Source organism: Epinephelus fuscoguttatus, linkage group LG14 (assembly GCF_011397635.1).
Source record: "Epinephelus fuscoguttatus linkage group LG14, E.fuscoguttatus.final_Chr_v1".
Lineage (NCBI taxonomy): Eukaryota > Metazoa > Chordata > Actinopteri > Perciformes > Serranidae > Epinephelus > Epinephelus fuscoguttatus.
In genome coordinates, this window is record NC_064765.1 from 31,483,881 (window position 1) to 31,506,762 (window position 22,882).

At 40.9% G+C, this 22,882-nt stretch overlaps 1 protein-coding gene across 1 annotated transcript; it reads right to left on the reverse strand.

The window, feature by feature from the left end:
• Positions 1-988: 988 nt before the first annotated feature.
• Positions 989-22,810, reverse strand: ctage5 (CTAGE family, member 5). The gene is made up of 28 exons (XM_049597077.1): positions 22,554-22,810; positions 22,221-22,354; positions 21,252-21,338; positions 16,283-21,080; positions 15,906-16,133; positions 15,518-15,618; positions 12,284-12,415; positions 12,003-12,024; positions 11,747-11,835; positions 11,488-11,559; positions 10,289-10,399; positions 10,099-10,170; positions 9,868-9,972; positions 9,525-9,647; positions 9,110-9,298; positions 8,882-8,972; positions 8,660-8,727; positions 8,483-8,553; positions 8,300-8,401; positions 8,095-8,191; positions 7,442-7,509; positions 7,109-7,194; positions 6,859-6,972; positions 5,057-5,215; positions 3,784-3,939; positions 3,510-3,562; positions 2,446-2,614; positions 989-2,361 (listed from the first exon to the last, which is right to left on the reverse strand). Exons 1-28 carry the CDS (start codon positions 22,672-22,674, stop codon positions 2,138-2,140), a joined length of 7,842 nt encoding a protein of 2,613 aa, XP_049453034.1. The 5' UTR covers positions 22,675-22,810; the 3' UTR covers positions 989-2,137.
• Positions 22,811-22,882: the final 72 nt, after the last annotated feature.

Below are 22,882 nucleotides of genomic sequence, written 5' to 3' on the forward strand. Positions count from 1 at the left end.
AGTGTCCCACAAAGAAATGTCACTTTGTCAGCATGTGGAATACAAGAACCTGGTTTACCCAAGTGGAATGGAGCCAACATTAACATCTTATGTTACACCCATGATTTTCCTGTTTTGACATGTCAAAATGTCTGCTGTGAAAAAGGTCTGTTGTCACTTTGTATCAGAACAAATTTCTATGAAAGTTACTTTATCTGTCATTTAGCCATACCATAATATGAATATTAAAACATACAGTTCAAAGTAGGGCATTTCTTATTACCACAAACACTGAGTAAATATTCTCCAAGTCAGTATGTATCATCTGTATTTTCATGAATTAGGGAAAAGCAGCATATGAATATTTATTCAGAATTCAGAGATGTTATATGGGCAGCCAAATTATTTGAAACATTATCAAAATTGCAATATGGCCAACTGCAATATCCAAATTACATGAGCTGCTTTGTTTTTTGATAAAAAGGCAAAATGCGTCACAACATAGCATTGAAATGTCACAGCCAGCCTTCAAATCATATTCCAGATGTTCCCATTCTCACTAAAATCGCAACTATTTATAGCAATTGCAATAAATCTGATTTAAATTTCACATCTAAACTTCTATAGAATTATCTATAGTTTACAAGTAATTTAAATTGCATAGTTGCAAATTTATTTTCTTAATGTTAAGTTCATCTTCAAATAAAAGTTCTGTTAATGTTTAAAATGACACATCACAGGAGTTTGGTCAAGTATTTAGAGATTATTGCATATGGATTGTGCTGTACAATCAAGGTTCCAATAAATTAAGGTATATTTTGCATTTATATATTTACTGTATTTAAAACATTACCAATGTATGTCATATGTACAGTATTATAGAAAACACTGATAACCAACTAAACTTGACTTCCAGTTACATTGCAATGCTCTGTTATCCCCGGAGGCCTCTGATGAGTTTGCTCCATGCACAACAAATTCAACATGAATAATATAATTATGGAGACACTGACAATTTGACACTCTTTATTTATCTGTTAATAATCACTTTTTACAAAATTCACATGGGTGTCATCTTCCTGGCTCTGAATGTAGCCTCTCTTCCAGTCAGTCCGTTTACCTCACACAGCTTACTTCGGCAAAATACAAGCAGCTCCTATAAGCCACTTTTTCAAGCCTGGGCCATACGCAGGTCACTGTAACATCATCAGAAACACTGTTTACTTGCTGCTGTTTTAAATAATAGCTTTGTTGATGAAGGAAAAGTGCCACTAATCCCACAGGGCAGCCATCAGTTATGCACTTTAATGATATATTTTAAGAAACTTTCTCATTTGAGGAATATTTAGAGTTTAAGATCATCTCAGGAGACAAGATGTGATGTCATCTGATTTAAGTATAGTCGAATCCAGGTCAACAACTACGAAAATGCTAAAGGGCTATTTTTTTTTAATTATGGTAAAAAATGGCAAGAACGTTGGTGTAATAAAATATCTTGTATTTGGCCTAAAAAGAGGCATTTTTTCCATGATAGCCCAAGATCATTTAGATTTCTCTTTTTGTGCCATTGGGATGAAATGTTGACTGATTCCATAAGTAAACACACATATTCTCTGCCACATAGCACACATACAGCATTCCTACATGCACACATTTCAACCTAAGTGCCATTAAAAACCATTCTGGCATTGTCAAGCAAACAAGCAACTGTTTCCTGTTCACATGGCAACATTCCCACACACAGACGTACAGATTAAGCTGCCTGTGAAATTACACAACAGAACATAACCGTTGTCACCGTGAGTCCACAACAACAGCAAGTACTTCACAGGGAATGTCGCTGGATGATGATAGGGCAAAGCAACAGAGAGAAACAAGGCAAGTGACAGGGCAGGAGAGAGAGAGAGGAGAGAGGATGTGAATAGAGCAGAAAGACTGAGCAGAAGCAGACAAACAGCAACAAAGTGGGCTTGTGAAGGCTGAAGGCTTTCCCCTGCGCAAACACTCTTCATTAAATAAATCCTCCTGGTTAATATGTAGGTGTTAAAAATAACAGAATGATGGAAACAGTAACCCGCCCAAACATCCGTCTACTGCTGAGTTAAATTTGAACCAGAAACGCGTCATCTCACAGCTCGAGTGGAAAACCCGGTCAGGCTCAAATGGCATCTTCAGGCGAGGGTGTGTGCTCCTCTGGCGACTGGCTGTGTGGTGGGGAGGGGACGGACTGCTGAGGAGGGAGGGGACCCATGGAAGGATGTGGGTGGCCATCGGGCAGAGGGGGCCGCACTGGGGGGCCGTAGTGAGGATGAGGAGCAGGAGGAAGAGGAGGTCCACCGGGAGGGAAACGAGGTGGGAACATCATCGGTGGAGGGGCCCACACTGAAGAAAGATGAAATGGAAAGAGCATTAGGTTAACTCTGATGACATTTAGGGAAAAATAGAGTTGTGGCCGTGGCTGCTTACTAGGCATCATAGGAGGGCCCCCAGGCCCCCTGGGAGGGTAGAAATCGGGAGGTGGTGGTCCTCTGCGAGGAAAGGGACCATCCATGGGACCCATTGGGGGTCCAGGAGGGGGTGGGCCGCCCATCCTTAGATCAGCTTCAGGGGGGGTCCTTCGTTCACCAGGACCAGACTGGTTACACAGATACAGAAATGTTACAGATGCAGGATCAACAATCCCAACACTAGGATTGGGTACCGTTCATAATTGAACCGATATGGTACCGGTTCCGGTATCTGGAATTTGGTACCGGTACCAAACGGTATCTTATTTCGGTACTTTTTAACCCTATGGGCCCTAGGCCTTTTTTGGGGGTATTTTTACTGCCTTTACTTTTAAGCTCATATCACAGTCATGTTTATTTTGTAGACAATTGATCTGTATTTAGAGCGTGATGGGATGACAGCACAATGATGTGTGTGGTCCTGCGCTTTCATGTGACATGCGTGGCATTTCTGTGTGAGCCTGCGTTCGCGAGTAATCCATTCAAGAGTAATGTGTGTGCAAAGCTGTATGAAAGCTCTGTTATACATCATTTTATTGTAATTTTTCACTGTGAAAACACTGGATTACCGACAAGTGCTTGGCCTTGTCGGAAAGCTACAATTCTGCTGTTTCTGCTGATATGCGTGGCTTCTCGCTATATTTTCGAGGAGAAAATCCACAGAGAAGAACGGGTGTGAATTTGGACGCACTATGCGTCGTTCGGCCCATAGTCTAAACTTCTCAGTTTCAACATTTTATTGAGAACATTTAGGAACAGTGCTGCACGTTAACTTTTGTCTGCACATTGTTTTTGTCGCCATTGTTGCTGAGTCTGAGGTGCGAGTCATGCGCTCTCGCTCCGCCTCGGGTACCGAAATTTGGCACCGTTTCATATTAAGTGAATCAGTACTCGGTAGTACCGACATGAATTGGTACCAAGTACAAAAAGTACTGAGTTTCGATACCCAACCCTACCCAACACACAAGCTTCTCACACAAAATCCCTCAAAAACACACAAATAATCTCTTATCAATCTCTTACCTCTCTGTGCTCAAGTTCACCAGGCCCATGGCTGTTTTCTCTGTATGAGCCATCTGCATTGAAACGAATGAAAAGAGGAAATTAACTAGATAGTTCATGTTTTTTTTGTTTCGAGTTTGCAATCCAACACATCTAAAAACTCACAAAAGTTTGCATTCTTCTTATCAGTTTCAGTATGTGAACATTCACCTATCTGCAGTCCAAAAGACTTAAAGACAGCAGGACACTATAGATGAGAACATGACAAGCAGCTATACAGATCACAGCGACTCACCTGCCAAGTCTGCAGGGTGAGAGGGTCCTGGGGGGAGACCCCGAGGATGGAGAGGGCCAGGTGGGAGAGAGCCAGGAGGAGGCAAAAGGCCCAGAGCTCCTGGAGGAGGTGGAGGTCTCCTGTACATTGGACCTCCTGGTTCTGGGAACATGTAGCCTGGGATAAAGACACAGTAAGAGAGAAAGAAAACAGACTCAGATATGTGAAGATGCATCAATATTATATTAACAGCTCTCTCTTTGCATGTTGATATTTTTGAAGGTTGCTCCATTTCCAAATAATGTAAGAGTGACACTGTGAATACTTGAAGTTAGTAAATTAAGTGTTTGAGTGAGTTTCGTGCGTATAACAGCTTGAAAAATAAGAAATATGAGGAAAATCTGAATTTTGATTTTTTACCTTTGAGGGTGAACATAACAATATGCTATATAAAAAGTGTTTATAGCTAAATTTTCCCTCCCTCCCTCATGTGATAAATGATCTAATATAAACACCTCTATCACAGAGCTCCACAGACAACTGTAGTTTCCATTGTCAAAACTCAAAATGCATTAAACACAATACACGTACACCGTCAACATGCATTTGACATGCACATGCACACCATATGAATTTGACTGTTGACTTGCCAAACACAAGTGCCACTAATAACCTCAATGATGGCTGCATTCCATCTTAACTAATATCACACCTATGCATTAACTGCTGTACATCAATGTTTCTGCTGCCTCTTAAGTTCCTGATAAGTTTGCAGACAGAGCGCCATGACGCTTTCAGAACATACATGAAATATCTGGCCGGAATAAAATCAATGTATATATGGTTCTACAAAGTCAGGTGAAGTTTTTACGTGTGTATAATGATGACCATGATGAATGGTCGATGACACAGCAGAAACCCAGCAGTGCCACATGCAAATATCTCCCCACGAGACTGAGGACATACAGTATACAGTACAGTACACAATATCATAAACAGCATAACAGCTCATATAAACAGTTGTTTAAATTCAAACATAATAAACGGGGAATGCTGGTGAAATCATCTTGAAGGAGTTTCAATTCTTTAGCACTTACCTGATTAGTTTTAGGGCAATTTAAAGAAACCCACTCATGTCTGTTAATAGGATCTAAATTGTATCCTCGATATGTTCAGAGGTCAGTGCTGGTCAGGTTATGGGGGCATCACCAGGCCTTTCTAACATTACAGGTAGACCCACCAGACCTTACTGATTCATACTATGTCTTTCTCTTTGTCTCTCTCACAAACACACCTGGAGGTCCTAAGGGCCCTGGTGGCCCAGGGGGTCCTGGTGGGGGCCCCCTGCGATCTCTCTCCCATGTAGGAGAGATTGAGCCACTGTCTGAATGAGGACCTCCACTCCGCTCCATCTCTCCTTGGCCACCTGGGGGCTCCACTGCACAGCGAGATACTGTGGAAGAAAGGACCGGAGGAAAGATACAGTACAAGGGAAAAGAGGGATGAAAGAAGAGATATTGAAGATGTTGGTGAGCATGAGAGAAAGACAGAGAGAGAAAGGGAAAGAGGGAAGGGAAGAAGCAGATCCAATCGGCCGCAGACAAAATATCAGACAATTAGGGCACAATAAATGTGACTGAAACACAGAGACAAAGAGAAAGTGTCATGTCAATCAGAATGAACTGATGAGATTTAAGACATATCATCAAATTACACTATTTTGCCATGGACTCTGCAGAGTGCTAACATCATGCCAGCATACAGACCATGCAGCTACACATGTTTGAGCATCTACAGTTGTACATGCTACAGCCAGCTGGTCATCTCCAACATGCTGCAAGTCTTTATTGCGATGACTTTGTGAGACTGGACTGGCAAATGTACTGAATGTAAAGAAGATTAATGTTTTGTAATTTCAATTAACAAAACCTTATGCTACAGATAATGGCTTATAAATAACAACAGAGAATATGGTTGTACTTAAAAGGATACTTCAAATTACCCCCAAATTATCTTTGTATATCAACTACTTTACGTTGACTTTGTGAAGCAAACTGTTTTCTTCGCCTAGCCTGCAGTGAATCACAAACTGAGGAAATTTTTGATGAATTGAAGTCCTGGGCGACTGCCCTTACCAACAGCAAAAATATATAAAAACATCTTTTACAAACTCTCACATAATTTGTGCAGTATAATTTAAGTTTCATTTATCCAGTCATATGCTCAATACTTCCCACACATATGCATTTTTGCTAGAACCTGACTATTCAAAACTGAACTCAAAGTGAAACTTATCAAAGCTCTCCTCAAAGCTAGACTCTTTTGATAAAACCAGTAATTTTGCCTCGCTGAACATGGGAGCTGCTGGTTGCCTGCTGCCTCTATTGGTAGTTTGTTCATGTTATTGTGTGACTTCGGTGAATCCGAGCCAACCCTTCAAAACACCAAAGTCACATAATTATAATAAACCAACTAATCCAGGCAGTGGTAGACCAGCAGCTCCAGTATTCAGTGAGGTAAAATGACTGTTTTTGTCAGTGAGGTCTGGCTGTAAAGAGAGTGTAGATCAAGTTTCAGCTTTAAATAATGCGGTTTTAGCCAAAAATGCCTGTGTTTGGGGTGTACTGACCATAGGACTACATCAATTTGATTATACTGCACCAGTTTTGTGAGTTTTTAAACAGATGTTTTCACATAGTTTTGCTGTTGTTAAATGTAGACCCCTACGGCATCAATTCATCAAGAATTCTCTACATTTCTGGATTCCATGTTCACCGGAGACATGCAATGAAAACAATTTTTTGTCCACTAATTCAACGTAAGTCAGGATGATTAATTGATATACGCATAGTTATTTGGGATGAACTTTTCCTTTGAAATATATAAACTTGCAACTTAAACACAAGAAGACACTCTAAGAATTTCCTAGAAGTATATGAATGAAAATGAGGACTACATATTTATGTTTGTAGTGGTTGTGTTTTTGTGCATCATCCTAGGGGGGTCTCATCTGGTTTGGTGTACCCTAACCTGGATACTGTCACTATATATGTGGACTGTGGCTTTCTGTGTGTGTGTGTTTGTGTGTGTGTATACCTCTAGGTGACAGTCTAGCAGGTGGTCCATCCATTAATGTAGGAGGAGACAGAAAAGCTCTGGTTTCAGATGCAGGTCGACCCAGAGGAGACGGACCATATGGTGACCTCTCAGCTGGAGGTGAAGGGTAGTTTGGTGAGTGCAAAGTCAAGGAAATCTGTGGCCTGCTGCTTCCGGGCTGGGGTACAGTAGCCACAGAATATGATGTAAGTTTGATAACGCATGTTTTGTTTTATAAGGGTGTGCTAACCTCTGAAAGGAAGTGGTCTAGCCAGGCTGTTCAGGGCGTAGGGATCTTTGTCGAGGGCATCAAGTTTAAACTGTGTGTCTGTTAGCCTGTAAACAAACACACCTGAAGTCAACACATGACAAACATTGTCTGGACCTGATATGTAATGTACACAATATGGTTTATACAAAGAACAGATGAAAACATCTCAAATATTTCTATGGAATTAAGAATAATTTTAAAAATTCCACCGCTGTTGGTCTCATGGTCCATAAACACGAATACGCTCTAAAGAGACAATTTTAAGTACATGTTAACCTTTTATTAATTCAAGTTTAGTTATTGTATGCTTACTTCTGTCTGAGCAGAGCGTTCTCTCTCCTGATGTCTGATAGGTCTCTGTCAGCTGCTCGGGCTGCCAGCTAAAAAACATCGAGCCAAGATCAGTAACAAAACATGACACGTGCATAGATATAGATACAGTTAAGATCTGTGTACAACATTAAGTTAACTGGATCCAGCACTCATAACATTATAGACTAAAGCCTTAATTACACAGGTCTAGTATTACCTGGAGACCTCTGGTAGGAATGACACAATATACAACTTATTCAGGAGGCTCATCTTGCTATACAGCATAGATGTGGATGTTACGCAAAGCCTCAACATCATATCCGGGGGATAATGTCAGTAAGTCTGAATAAAAAATACAGACTTTGCTTATCATGTGCAAATGCCCAGAACAAAACACAAAAGTAGTGGGAATCATTTCTAATCATTATCATGAGGTCCCCTTGTAAAACTAGTAACGTGCAAATAGGGCTTAAAAAACCCCTGATCGAGTGCCAGTAGATGTGTGCTGCAGTGAAAGAGAGGAAATGGAGAAACAAACCACCACAGCCACAACAACATCAACTGACATCTATTTGGTTGTAAATAAAAAAAAGAAGAAGAAGAAGAAGACCCTAATTTTTTTTCATTCCATGTTTTTGAGGTGTTTTACTGACCCAGTTATTGTGAGCCTTCTTCTCATGTGCCGATATTTGAGTCTGGTAAGACTGTTTGCTTTTCTCCAGCTCTTCCTCCATCTCTTCTGCTCGTTGTCTGCAGAAAAAATTACATACAGGTGAGACTCTACAGGTGTTTCTACAAATGTATCATGCATATCGTGCATTGCCAGTGTATTTGGTAATACTTTGAGGAAACACCTACCTATAATTGCTGAGTTCTTCCATGGCCAATGCAATGTTTTTGTCTGCCTTATTTAACTTCTCCTCTTTCTGCATGCGCTCCTTCTCCTCCACCGTGAGCAGCCTGCAAACACACACACTCATCAAAATCCTGGACGACTACTACAGTTATTTCTGCACATTTATCTGTATGTCTATACTGTACCTGTGCAGCTTGAGCTCGTTCTCCTGGTACATTTCTGTCATAATCTGGAGTTTCTGCTGTAATCTTTGGACCTGAACACAAGAAGAAGAGGAATGAATTCTAAAGCAAATGAATGTGGATTTTTGGATGTTGATATTTAACAAATTATTGCACTAATATACAGTTGAGGTCAACTACCTGATCGGCGTACTGCTCAGTGTCTGACTGCAGAGATAATTTCTCATTATTCATCTCCTTAATGCTCACTAGAGGGAAAAATAAAAACAAACACAAAGATGTTTATATGTTGCACAGATTCATAACATTATCATGTAAACATGGGCTTTGTCAGACTTGTTTGTTCTGTATCAGATATCTTTTACATATCCATCTGCATAAAACAGAGTAAAGTTGACTCACCTTGCAGGTCTTCTTTAGCTTTGACTTCATCGTTGAGTTTTGCAAATATTCTGTCCTTGTCTTCATCTACTGATTTGAGGTCTGCATTTAGCTAGACACAAAAATAAAACCAACATTAGTAGGAAATGAGTAAAGTGTACAGTTGTGTTTCATATGAATGAGTCCGGAGAGTTTCCAAACCCTTCAGTGTCATCAACACTGTGTGCCTGTCTCCAATATGTCAAATACCTTAGCAGCATAGATAAGTTTCTGGACTTTCTGGAGATGGCCTTGTGTGTCCACAATATCTTCTCGTCCATTCTCTCCTCCTCTCCCTGCTGTGCCATTGGATGTCTCCTTCTCTCCTCCTTCCGCACCTTCCTCTTCCTCCAAGTCTGAATCCCAACCTTTCATCCTCAGCAGCCGATCTGTCAAGGACTGGAAGCATGCACGTATTTGGTGTCACACTTATTTCTAACAACAGAAAGTAATATAACTGGATGAATTAGCTTCAGTTAATCTTTTACATCAATTTGCAGTCTTCTTCTGTAGTAGCTCTTGAGATATTTCCATTATTTAAACCCAGTGTTTACTTGAAAATGAATGGTATATTATACAGTAACTAGCAAGAATATACTATGAGCAATGCTAGAACCAGTCATACCATTATGCGCTCATCCTTGTTGGCCACATCCTGCAGCATCCCGCTATGGGCGGCCTCACACCTGCTCATCTCAGCTTCCAACTCACTCACTCTTTCTGCCCATCCCTCCACCTGCTGCCTCAACTGCAGAGACAAAGAGAAGGAACACAGAGAATAGAGACAGAGAAGGGAGGACAAAGATATGAATTATGCCAAGAACAGATCAGATTTCAGCAATACTGTGTACACGGGTTGTAAAGAATTCACAGAAAAAAACAGAAATCTAGAACATAATGTGACTGGATGGACTAAATGGAACAAAATGGTTCAGCAGTACTTAAAGCATGTGTGTGCAGCATCCTACCTGAGCGTTGCTTTCCTGCAGCAGTGTGTTCTCCTCTCCAGCTGTTTCCAGATTCCTCTGCAGTCTGTCACTATTCATATTGTACACTTTCAGAGTGGTTTGTGCCTGGAGACAATCAGGCAACAATAATGTCATGAAAAAGATGGAGGTACAGAGCACAGGAGGAAAAGACAAAGCAGCAAAGAGGAGAGGACAAGAATGTAAAGATACAGAGAGGTTAGGTGACGGTACCTGCTCTTCTTGTGACTGGAGGTCTTTGATTTCTTCTTCAAACATTTTCATGCTCTCTTCAAGCACTGTTATCTGGAAGGATCACCAAAAAACATAATTCACCTTGTCAATTTCACACCAGATGTGATTCGTGAATCAAAATTGTAGATGTTATCGTTGGTATTGTTGATAGTCGTGTGTATGCTCCTACTCTCTTTTCTTGCTCCATCCTGTGTTCTCTTTGTTGTTCCAGTTGATCCTTCAGTTGTTTAAGATCCCTCTCCAGCTCTTTCTTAGCATGTCCCAACTGTCTGGCTTTGACCTGGAGGAGGAAGAAAAAAATGAGGTGTAAACAGAAAAGTCTTTCAGGTAAGAGCAAAGGAGTGAGAGCGCATTAATCACAGCGTCAAAATGTGATTAATCATCTTTCCAAATTTGGTAAGGCAGTTAAAAAATGTTTTTAAGCGGCTGTTATCATTATTTTTTTTATAAGAAAAATGCATCAATTGACAATATCAAAGTAGTTGTTCATAGTGACAAACCTAAAGATAATTATCACTTGAATCTGCAACACCCCTTTGGCTTTACAGTGAGTTTCAACTCATTATTCAGCTGTTCTGTCCACAACTTTACTGTTTTGGTTCACTCTCACTGCTTTTATAGTGTTGTTGTTGCACAGATACAGTTAGATACTAGCTGGTGAACACAGTGGAGTTATTAGCAGCTGAAGAGCCACATATTTCCCACAGGAGTTGGTAGAGGTTAAAAACACACCACTGTAATGACCAGGTGGTAAATGATAATGTTGCTCCCTAACTAATGGATGTGTAAATAAGCAACTGTTTGCGAACAAGTTAATAACATCAACTTGAAAGACAGTGTCAATGTTGTGCTCACAACTGGTATCCACTGCCCCCAAGTGGCGAAAAAAATCACTTATTACAAGTCTAACTGTAAGGTATACTATGCAGGAGTTGTTGGTTACAGTTTGTAAACATTATTGCCAGTGAAAAAGACAGACTCAAAGCAGACTCCAGATTCACTCTCATGTGCTAATTTTGTGGGGGGGTTCTGGAACTGTGTCTGTGATTTTCATAGCTTTGTCGTGCACTGCTTATAGTCTGGTCCCTGGTTACTAACTTTTTATAAAGTCCTAACCTAACCTGGGAGCTGTCAATGTGCACACAATGAAATACATCAAGAACTCTCTGCAGTTTTGTTCAATAAATCATTTAAAACATACCATAGACTGAAAACATATCTAACAGACTGAGGTCACATATGATAAATAACAATAAACTCTCAGCAAAACACTATAAAGAAGTCCATAGTTTAACAATATGGTTTTGGTTTCTAGGTTGTTTGACATTACTTTATCTCCCTTGAATTCTTTTTTTCTGTCTGACTTACCTCCAGATGTTCTGTCTTTTGAGTTTGGGCCAAGACGCCGCTGTCCCTCAGGGAGCTCTCCAGGTCATCATACTGTAAATGACACATCGTGAGGAAATACATTTCAGTAAATTAAAGCAGGCTCATGCTGACCATAACAAAAATGCATTTCATCAGAATTTGAGCTTATGTTGCCAATTTTCTGCAATGATTTCGCAACGATTTTGATTACGTCTCAGACACCATAAGTATGGCACCAGTCGGTAGGGGCGACACTAACCTCTTGCTGACATTTGCTGAGAGTCTCAAGGACTTTACATTTCTCATCCAGCAGTTGTGCAACCTGCCCAGCCATCCACCGCTCTTTACCTGAAAACAGGGAATACAGGGTTTATTCAAACTACTTTTCAGTTATTTCTTAAAAAAAAAAAAAAAAAAAAAAAGAGAGGGAGATTGAAAGCAATTAGTGGTGTATTCATTTTATTTCTGTCAAGTCACAAAAATGTGATAGCAAAGAGTAAGTAGTGAGAACTTACTTCGATACATTCTGCTTTTTACCTGTGGGGAAATAAGAAGGAAACAACAATAAACAGGTAGTCATTAGGAGTGACGCCGAGATAAAATATAATTCTGAACCACTTGTGGCATACCATCAGCAAATGTACAATCTCATTGCTACTGCATTAAAGGGATCCAATCAGTTGATAAATGAGCCAATTGTCAAAGGAACAAATGAGGTCTCTTTGTGTCTATGTCCGAACCAAAAGTATGTTGGTGGACATTGGTGCGTACTGTATATACATGGCTGTGTACTCACAGAACTATAACATCTACAGGTGAACAACAGTATTGTCACCATCCCCACCACACTGGAGATAATGACTGGCTCCCATGGCACCCCGTACAGGTCTGGCCCCGGTCTGATGTCATCAGGCAGTGATGATACAACCTAAATAAAGAGGAGAGATCATTCAGGAGTTGGTTTTGGTGAACAACTTTTAAAAAGAAGTGAGATCCTTGTATGTCTGGGAACAACACATGATTCACTCTATTTAACTTACTGGATTTTACACAATAGAATATTTATTGTGGATGTATGGCTTCTTAGTGCTGCCTGACTGCCCTGCAAAGTACTTCTAATCAATTGCGGTGAATGTAATGAAAAATGAGAGACCTAGCAGTCAGAGACCCACAAAACAGCTGTTGCTTCAGAGGTCAGGATTATGCTCCTTACACTTCTAAAAAGCATCTTTAAGTTGTTTTAATGTTCTTTCAACTGACCACTGAATGTATAGCTCAAATTTGTGTTCGCTGGTATTTCAAGTAGTTATCCCTGACTACCCAGCCCTAACAGTTTATTAGACAGTTGTTAAAGAAACTAAGTACACGTAGATAGTAACTTCTAGAAAGCAGTAACAGAGTCATCTACTAGGATTAAATGTTTAAAAAACACATGCCATATTTAAGATTAAAGATAAGAAACAACAGGAAAGCACAGCAACACCTGACCAGACTTACTGACGTTACTATCAATTAGCTAGCTAACTATTACAAGCTAACTCTGGGAAGTATAACAAACACCACTGAGAAAGCGACTGAATATCTCATTGTAGTTTTGACAGCTGATTTACAGCACTGACACGACACACATGTAGTCAAACATGAGCTGTCCAACATTAAAAGATGTACTCAGCCATAACAAATGAGCTGTACTCTACTGCTTGACAATCCGGTAACGCTACGTTGTATCAGCTGCGGCGGCTAGTTAGGAAATGCTAACGAAACCTGCCACATAACGTACATCCTTCACTTTCTCCACGGCGATACTGTAGTAAGTCTCCGCCGTCGCCTGGAAGTCGACCGCTTTGCTGGCCAACTGGTCGCTCGCCGTATGTTCCGCCATTTCCCAACTATTTCATCTGATAATTAAATTAATATCTGTCATTTAAAACTGACATTAGGAACAGAAACTAAAGCCATCTACCCGGGCTAGCGGCGATTTCACATCCTATTCACAACACTGACGCTCGAGAGTGGACCACGTCAAATTGCACGTCGTAGGGGTGGAGAATGTTGTATTTTCTCTATATACTCCTCGTAAAGATTCCACTAGACTAGTATTGCTTCAGAAGATGATAATAAGATGTGTAAAATATATCTGAAGATTTGAGAAATACATTTACATTGTTTTCAGCACTCGCAGGCTCAAGTAGATATAATTACACCCCCGCCAGTGTAAATGGTTCAACCGCAACGTCACCAATTGTAAAATGCCACACTGGCACATCGGAGCACTTTTAAAGTGACACCAAGTGAAACAGGTGTCACTAAGCAAAATGGAGAGCCCTCAATGTCGTACTTGACAATCTCCAGAATAACTTACATACGTATCTCAAACTTAACATAAAATGTTTTTATACAAAAAGGCATCTTTCTCAAGCAGCTCATGTCCATGTGTCACCTGTGTTGATATACGGCGGCAGGGTAATAACAAGCTGGTCTAAGTAGGGCATACCTCAGTGAAGACTTGACTCAGTCACCAAATGTTTGAAAAGGTAGCCTACTCACCGACTCAGCGTCGTTTTCGTCCATTTGAAACAAGAGAATCTAGTCCTTTTAAAACATTTGAAACAGTTTGCCTTTAGAGCAGATTGGCTGCCAGCTGGCCCAATGTGTGTAATGGACCCACCAGCACTAAAGAATGTGAGTGGGGATAACGGGACCAGGTCAGCTTGACAGCTGAGACGCAGGCAGAGTCACATCAACATGTCAAAAGTTCAGTGTCTTAAAGAACCAGATCCACAGCATGCATACACTTAAACAACAGCTGTATGGACGTCTGAAGGTGTGTCAGAGGGTCCTTAGGTCAAATGGCCACCCAGAGGGACCCAAAGAAAGCCTACAAATGAATTAAAACTAGCCATACCTGTAAACTTTGAATTACTGACAAAACATGTTAAAACTAAACAGGAACAAAATGGATCCTGCCTTGATTTTAGTCATAATATCTAATCTAAATAATGTTTTTGCATTTGACTTTTTTCACCAAGTAAAAAGCGATTGTTTTAAATCTGTTAGGATTTTAATGATTGATTCACATATTTACAGCACTATTTGTACAATGATGAAACATCCCTCTCAAACACAACAGGTTTACCTCTGTAAGTTATATTTGATGTTGTTAGGAATGAACCTGAAAGATGATGCAGCCATGCATCATTGTAGCCATGTAGCCCAATTCAAAAAGTGTAAAATATAAATAAAGACAATACGCAATTATTTGCAAATCCTTTTTGGGGTGTATTAAATTCAATACAGTACAAAGACAACAAATATAATGTTCAAATTCATAAACTATTGTTTTTGGTAAATCAACACTCATTCTGAATTTGATACTAGCAACATGTTCCAAAAAAATTGGGACAGTTGTATGTTAACCACTGTCTGACAGCCTGTTCTTTTAACAACACTCATTACAGAATGTACAGACATTTCTCCAGATTCTCTGAATCTTTTGACAATATTATGGATGTGGATAGTGAACTCACAAAATTTCTTGCAAATGTGCATTGAGAGAATTTTCTCTTTAACTGTTGGACTATTTGCTGACACAGTTCTTCACAAAGTGGTGAATCTGGCACCGTCCTTGCTTGTCAACAACTGAGCCTTTCGAGGATGCCCCAATAATGAAACTTAAATCTGTTATCAGTTATCGATTTACCTGTGAAATGTTCAAGGTGTTTTTTGAGAATTCCACAACTTTCCCAGCCTTTTGTTGCAACTTTTTTAGACTGTGTTACAGGCATCTAACCCAGAGTTGAGTGTATATTTACAAAAAACAATGAAGTTTATCACTTTGAACATTTAATATCTCGTCTTTGTACTGTATTCAGTTGAATATAAGTTGAAAAGGATTTGCAAATCATTGCACTCTTTTTTTGTTTACACTTTTCACAGTGTCCCAGCTTTGTTGGAATCAGGGTTGTAGTTGATTGTCAACTGACAAACAAATTGCATTTCTGGCTTTGATCATTTAACCTACAACTCTTACCTGTACAGTAAGCCATATGAAGAGCTCCCTCACTGCATGAACATGAGTGTTTGTGTCTTCAGTGATCAGAAGAACAAAGTCCTTAATTTGCTTCATTGCCCCTGGAGTTAGAGCAGACATTACAGAATTAAAAAAATTAGCTTTTCACTTTATCACAATTATACATTATTAGAATTCGAGCCAAAGCTTTTATCTTTAATGTATTAATGTAGGCTTCTTCTTCAAAAACAAAAGTAAATAGTGTTTTGACCATGTCATTATGTTCCAGGCTGTTGCTGGCATGAGGATGCAGCAGGGTGAGTAGCATTCCTTCTCATATGTTATTGCTTAGTTTCTTTGAATCATCATTAAATCCTTTTTGATTGAGGGATACTTGAGTCATCCATACCTTCCAGTGACTCTGGTGGTCCTGGCTGAATGTGAGGATGGGACTCAGAGGACACTCTCTCTTTTTCACTTCTTTTCCCTGTTTCACCTCTTTTCTCATTTCCTGTACCTCCACTAAGTTTGTCCAGCCCCATCCATTCATCTCTCTGAACATTGTTGTCTTCCTCAGTGGCCATTTCCTTATTGTTGCTGTGGGTTGAGCAGGATCCACCAACACAGCTGTCCTCAGCTGTATTCAGTAGGGAAACACATGCACTCTGATCAATGCCAGTCAAAAACACATGCCAAAGAAATAATATCAGATTAACTTAAAGTATCATTGATGTCAGCCATGATCTTTGAAACCTTGATGGTTTGTGTTACTGATGTCTGATTCACCTGTGCTTAAAGTCTCTCTCACGTTTGCCAACAGCATTTCTAGCTTCTGAAGTGCGATGAGCGCTCTGGTCTTTCCTTTATCCTCCTGCGGAGCATCTGCAAGCTTCATGCTAGGAGTGACCAGCGTCTCCCTGTGATAATGCAGAAGTCTTTCTATATCCAACAATATCGATTCATCATTATCGGGGTCATCTGTCGTGGTTTCTGAGCTTCCTAAAATGTAATCCAAGAACTGCAGCTTGTGTCGCCCAAAGAGTTCTGTCAAAATTGTCGTCTCATCCGCGCTTATGTAGGTGAGGAGGCTCTTGTAAAGTTTGGTTGGGGGTTTTGTTTGGAGGGGGCTTTCTGTGGGATGAGAATGGGTCTGGGTTTGGGATGGAGAGGATGTCTGAGTGTCTGTAGAGGGAGGAGAAGGCTGCAGCTGCTGTTGTGACACTGTGATGGGAGATTCTGTGTGTGACTCTTGTATATAATCCTGACTTGGATCCGTGGTTGAATCCAGTTCTTGTTGAGGAGTCAGAGAGGTCTGTGCATTGGATGCCTCACCTGTGTTAGAATCCAAACTTGGGGCAGGTTCTGTGGATCCCTCAGTTTCAGCGACAGGTGTTTGGCTGAAATAACTGAAGGCGTTTTTGAAAAGGCCGAATGCGCCTCCACCTCCAGTCTCTGCTGTCTCTTTATTGCGACCATCAGAAAGAACAGTTTGCTCAGATATCACAGGGTCACTGGACGAAACTGTTAAATCTATTCCTCCCTCTGTCCTGAATTCAGAATCAATTGTATTATGATGCTGGCTCATCACCTGCATATCGGCATGCCTCATGTTTATCTCTGTCTCTTCCCTGACAGTGTCCTCCTCTGAGTATGTCTCATGACCAGAGTGAATTGGCTCTGTTTTCCTCTCAGTGTAAATCCCATTGCTGCTGGTTCCAGTGTCCTCAGGCTCAGTTGTATCCCCCTGATGGAGCCTATTGGCATCAGAAAGGTCAGTGTTGTCTGCTTCGCCAGAATCCAGTTGATCATCTTTTTTGCTCTCAGCTGTCTGGCCGAATGACAGTTGATCAGGAAGGCTGTTTTGGCCACTCTCACCTGAATAAAGAAGATCATTTTCCTTCTCGTCATCATCTCTCTTTTCCTCCTCCTCCCGCATTCCGGCCTCATCTCTCTCCATGCTTTCAGCTGGTACCGTTTGACTCACTCCTGTCCTGTCTGCTAATATTTGATCATTGTCAGCCATTGGATTTTGTTTTTCTGCTTCCATTGCTGCTTCATCTCCTGAGCTCAACCTATCTGCAGAATCATTTCCATCTCTGTCCCTCGCAAATCCGTCTTCACTCGATTGTAGACAAAGCTCATCTGAGCATTTAAGGCCCCTCTCTTCCTCCTTGCCCTTCCTCTCATCCTCCACATTCTCCATCTCCTGCTTCGCCTCAACCTCCTCCTGTGCCATTTTATCCTTCACCTCTTCCATCCTCTCCTGTGTCTGTTTTTCTCCCCCTCTCTCCTGTTCTTCCATCTGTGGGTTTTCAGTCTGTCTCTTTTCAGTTTCTGTGGATGTTTCGGAGAACACAGATTTTGAGCCGTCCTCGTCTTGTGTCTCCTTCTCGTTGCTGTCTGATTCTGGACTGTCAATGTCTTTCTGAGTGTGAGGGAAAGAGTGGAGGGTGTTTTCTATCTCCACCTCTAAATGAGACTGTACTTGCTCTCCATTTAACTCCCTGCTCTCCTCTTCTGTTAACTCTTCTGTCTGCTGCCTTTCCTCCTCTGTTAATTCCTCCACTTCCTCCTGCTTCTTCTCCTCTTCCTTTAACTCCCCCACATGCTCCTTGTTGTCCTTTTTAATCTGCTCCACTTCCTCCTGTTCCTTCTTTTCTTCAAACTCCTCCACCACCTCCTGATTCTCCTCCTTCATTAGCTCCTCCATCTCCTCCTGCTTCTTTTCTCCCATCATTTCCACCATCTTGTCATTTTTATCATTTTCATTTAATTCCACTCCCTCCCCTTGAGTTTCCTCTCTTTTTAACTCCTCCACCCCCTCCTGGTTGTCCTCTTCTTTAATCTCCTCCACTTCCTCCTGTTCCTTATTTTCTTCGAACTCGTCTAGTGCCTCATGATTCTCCTCCTCCTTTAACTCTTCCATCTCCTCCTGCATCTTCTCCACTGCTACTTCCTCCATCTCCTCATTTTTCTCCTTCTCATTCAACTCCTCTCCCTTCCCCTGAGTTTCCTCTTCCTTTAACTCCCTCAACTCGTCCTGGTTGTCCTCTTCTTTTATCTCGTCCACTTCCTCCTGTTTCTCCTTTTCCCTCAACTCATGCACCACTTCCTTCTCCAATTCCTCTACCCTCTCCTGTTCCTTTTCCTCCACCTCCTCCTGTTTCTCCTCTTCCTTTAGCTCTTCGACCTCACTCTGCTTTTCCTCCTCCACTTCCTGCTGTTTTTCCTGTGCATTTATCTCCCCTACCTCCTTTAACTCCTCCAGTTTCTCCTCTTCCTCTATCGCTTCCCTCTCCCCCTCCTTTTCCCCTTGCTTTGACTCCTCTTCTTCATCACTCTCAGTCTCTATTGTCTCTTTCTCAGTTTGAACTGTCTGGATTTTGTCCTCACTGTCTTTCTCGGTGTCTTTAACCGTTTCCTTTAGCTCATGTTCATCACCAGCACTTTGTGTGGCCCCTTGTTGCACATGTAGATATGAGTCCTGATCTGCATTGTTTTCCATCTGTGTTGTGCTCTCACTAGTGGAAAACATTCTTCTGTCCTCCTCTGAGGCATTTTCATTCATCATTTCAGTACCTCTATCAGTATAATTGGATGAGTCAAACTCCTGAGAGCTGTCCTCAACAGGGTGCAGCTCCCCCTCCAGTCCTAACTCACCCTGCTGTGTTTCTGTATCTGTATTACTATCAATCATAGCAAGTGAATCTGAGTGTTCAACACTGGTTTCCACACTGTGAGCAGGTAAACTGTCATCTTCACTATAGACTGGTTCATTTCTCTCCACAGTTGCGCCTGATGATAAGAAAGGCTGACTCTCTCCACCTCTGCTGACTTGACTTTGTTCTGCTAAGTCATCAGTCTGAGTCGTGGGAATTTCTCTGTGAAGAACATCTGTTTGTGCATCATTCCTTTCACCTTCATGACTACTTACACTAATTTTTATAGATGCATCTGTGGATTCCTCTGTGTTCTGATTGATCTGATTTGGGATTTCGGCAACTTCCTCAACAATGTCATCTGCTTTGTCCTCAGCCTCGCCTACAGATCCTCCCATGGAGTTTGAAGTTAAATCCACAAAGCTCACATCAGGCCCTAAATTTATGTCAGATTGTGTAAAAACACCCTGATCAGTGTCACTTGCAGTTTTAATGTCTTGTTCCCCTCGCTCTCTGTTCTCATCCTCGCTCTCATTCTCTATTGATTTGGGCATCTCATGATCTTTACCTTCCATTTCTTCTGATCTTTCCAAGTCTAGGACATTTTTCTCTTCTCTTCTGTAAATATCTGAAACATTATCTTCCTCTTCTTCCTCACTGTTGTTGAGCTTCGAAGACATTTCACCTACAGCCTTGGGCGTTCTCTCTAACTCGGTCTGAGGCGTAATATCTTTTTGATCAATCTTGGATGCTGCATCTTCAGGGAAGACACTATCCTTGCTACTGTCTGAAGTACTTATATCATTATTATCACTGTCAGCACTGACTCTAATCTCTGATGGGGCATCTTGGTCATTCTGAGTTTCTTCCACCTCCAATTCATTTGTAGTTATCTCCTCTGTCAGTGCAGGTTGTGATTGACTGGTATCCATATTCTCTGAGCTTGTTGGTTGTTCTAAGGTTATGTCCTCTTCTGTCTCCTTTAAACCACTTCCTGTGCTCTCGTCAACTTCACTCTTGTCATTCCCAAAGCCTAACATGTCCCCAATCCCCATATCCAACCAAGAAGCAGGCTCTGGCTGTTCGTCTTCCTTGGCTTCTATTTCAGCTGTTGTCTCACGTCCTGACTCCTGATCAGTAATGCCAAACCCCAGCGTACTCGACAGTCCATTTCCTAGCCAACCCAATGTCCCCATCTCTTTCTTCTCCTCTTCATGTAATTGGCTGCCTTCTAAATCTAGAGACATCCTCCTGCTCCTGAATTTCTCTGCTGGTTCTTCCTCATTGTCTCGTTCTTCACCTTGCTCTTTTTCTACTGAATCATCCGTTTTTTTCTCTCCTCCAAAGCCAAGCCACCCGGTCATGGTTGAAGTAATAGAATCATCACTTTCTCCGTCTTCTTCTCTGCTTTCTATAGCATCATCAGGTTTTCCATCTCCTCCCAACCCCAGCCACCCTGTCACTGAAGAAGCGACAGAAGCTCCGGCCTGCATCTCCTTTCCCTCATCTTCTTTCTCTCCGTCAGCCAAATTTTCAGTTTCTTCCTCTTTAGCAAGACCTAACCATCCTGTCACTGAAGAACCCAGCCAGGAAGAGGGAGCAGACCCACCTTGTTCGTTCGGAGCTGCAGGAGTCTCCTGTGCTTCCTCGTGAGTCCTGGCAGCAGCGTCACCAGTATTTTTGTTTTCGTCCTCTTCTGTCAGTGTGGCCTCAGTTGCCTGTGTTGAAACTGGAGATTCTGTAGAAGGATCTTCAGATGTTTGTAGACTTTCAGCATTTGTGTCATCGGTGTATAGAGTGGTTTGGGTGGTTTCTGACTCCTGGTTTTGGATTTTCTGATCATTATCATCACCATCATCATCACTATCCAGATGACTGGAGTCAATGGGGTAACCAAACTCATCCATACAGAAAAAATCAGATTTCTGAATGAAGAGAGGAAATAAGGAATAAGGCTTTATTTTGTATAGATTCAAATACTACACCAAACATTGCACCAATTCACTATTTATTCTATTTTGATTTACAATCACAAACTAAAGTTATTATGAAAGAGTTTGCTTTGTTCAAAACCTCTAATCTCAAAGTCTATTTACCTGTGTCTCCACTACTTTCTCCACAGTAGCATAAACCTGCTCCTCTTGCACTGCATCCTTTGGAAAATAACCAAACTGTTTGTCAATCTGAAATCAAAAGGAAGCAGAGCAGTGATCACAGTTCTGTGAAGCCCTGACAGCATTGTGAAAAAAATGAAGGAGGAAGCAAACAGCAACAAGAATTACAGTCCCATCAGAAAAGAGGCTTGTACTGTATAAGAACTCTAAGAATTCAATAAGATACTTGAAAATAAAAAAAAATTGAGGTGACTCTTGACGCAATGTGGATTTCGTATCACAGTGGTTCTGGTATCTGTTTTAACTTTATATCAAATATCTGCATCTGCAATCACTTTTTTGTGCATTCAGGTATAGATTTGTGTTGAACACTCCACAGTTACATAAATAAATAGGGTTAGTTCACATTGGTTCAATCTTTGCTTAAACCAAAGGTCACTCAAAGCAGTGGTGGATGAGCATTACTCAAATTACCATGGTTTAAAATTCAGTGCGAGGAATGGTGTCACATGGGTCAGTACTTTAACAAAATCATTTTCACCTTAATCAATAACTTCATGTTATGTCACTGAAAAGCAGAGCAGTTCTTCTACAATGGCTACATAAAATGATTACCAAAGTAAAAGACTCACAAGTAGGGGTGATGTTGGTTCAGCACATTAATATGTAGATTAGTGTTTATCATTCTGTCTGTCATGGTACATAATCACATCATTAAGTAAAAGAACTGCAGAGCTCTCAGACATTTGTGTTTATCAGATGCAGCGTTAACATGACTCAGCCAATCAGTGCTGAAAACCTAAACTATCTGTATTATAATCAAGACTAATCTGTTTAACCTAGAACCTGAGATGAGGGATTGTTTACATTTGGTAGTTGATTAATTATATGCTGCTTTAAAGAGAGAATAAGGCGGATATATAGGCAAATAGATGGAGATATCAAACTCACGCTGCCTGCCCACAGGTCTTCCCTCTTTCCAGTGAGTTTGTGGTAAACAAAGAATGTGTCTCCTCGTCTAAAGCTCAGGAAACGGCAGTCCTTACCATGGTGGTCCCTGATGGCCTGCACTCTGCTCATGAAGCCTACAAACACACACGTAGTAGCAAAGAGACAAACACAAAGACATAATTTAAGTAAGAACTGGATAGATGGATTAAATGTATGCATGAAAACAGTAAAAAAATATCATCATAAAGAAAGCTTTAAATGTGGCTGATTGTATACAAACTAAATATATAGGCTATTATAAACTGGCATTATATATTAGTAGGTAGGACTTACTTTCACATGCAGAATCTCCACAGATCTTGTAGTCAGACAACAATCCCAGATTTAAGTGAGGTAAAATCATAAAAAAGATGCTTGTACCCCACAGGATTTTATAAGCCTGTGAAACAGCCATTCTTGTTGATTTAACAGGAGTGTATCAAGGAGAAAATGTCCATAATAGCTTAAAAATAACTCCAGCCAGTTGTGCTGGCAAGTGGACATTGCCTCTAAGCTGCTGCTGTCATGAAGACTCAATGCTAAATAAGAGAGCTGAGATAAGATATGGGCTTAAGGCTAGCGTGAGGATAATTATTAACATCCAAGAGCTGCTTGCAATACTA

Excerpts from the sequence above, each read along its gene's own strand:
- ctage5 (XM_049597077.1), bottom strand. The coding sequence starts at position 22,674 with ATGGCTGTTTCACAGGCTTATAAAATCCTGTGGGGTACAAGCATCTTT. Across the intron at positions 10,400-11,487 it reads AAAAGACAGAACATCTGGAG|GTCAAAGCCAGACAGTTGGG; the intron begins GTAAGTCAGACA and ends TTCCTCCTCCAG. Across the intron at positions 10,171-10,288 it reads GGATGGAGCAAGAAAAGAGA|ATAACAGTGCTTGAAGAGAG; the intron begins GTAGGAGCATAC and ends TGATCCTTCCAG.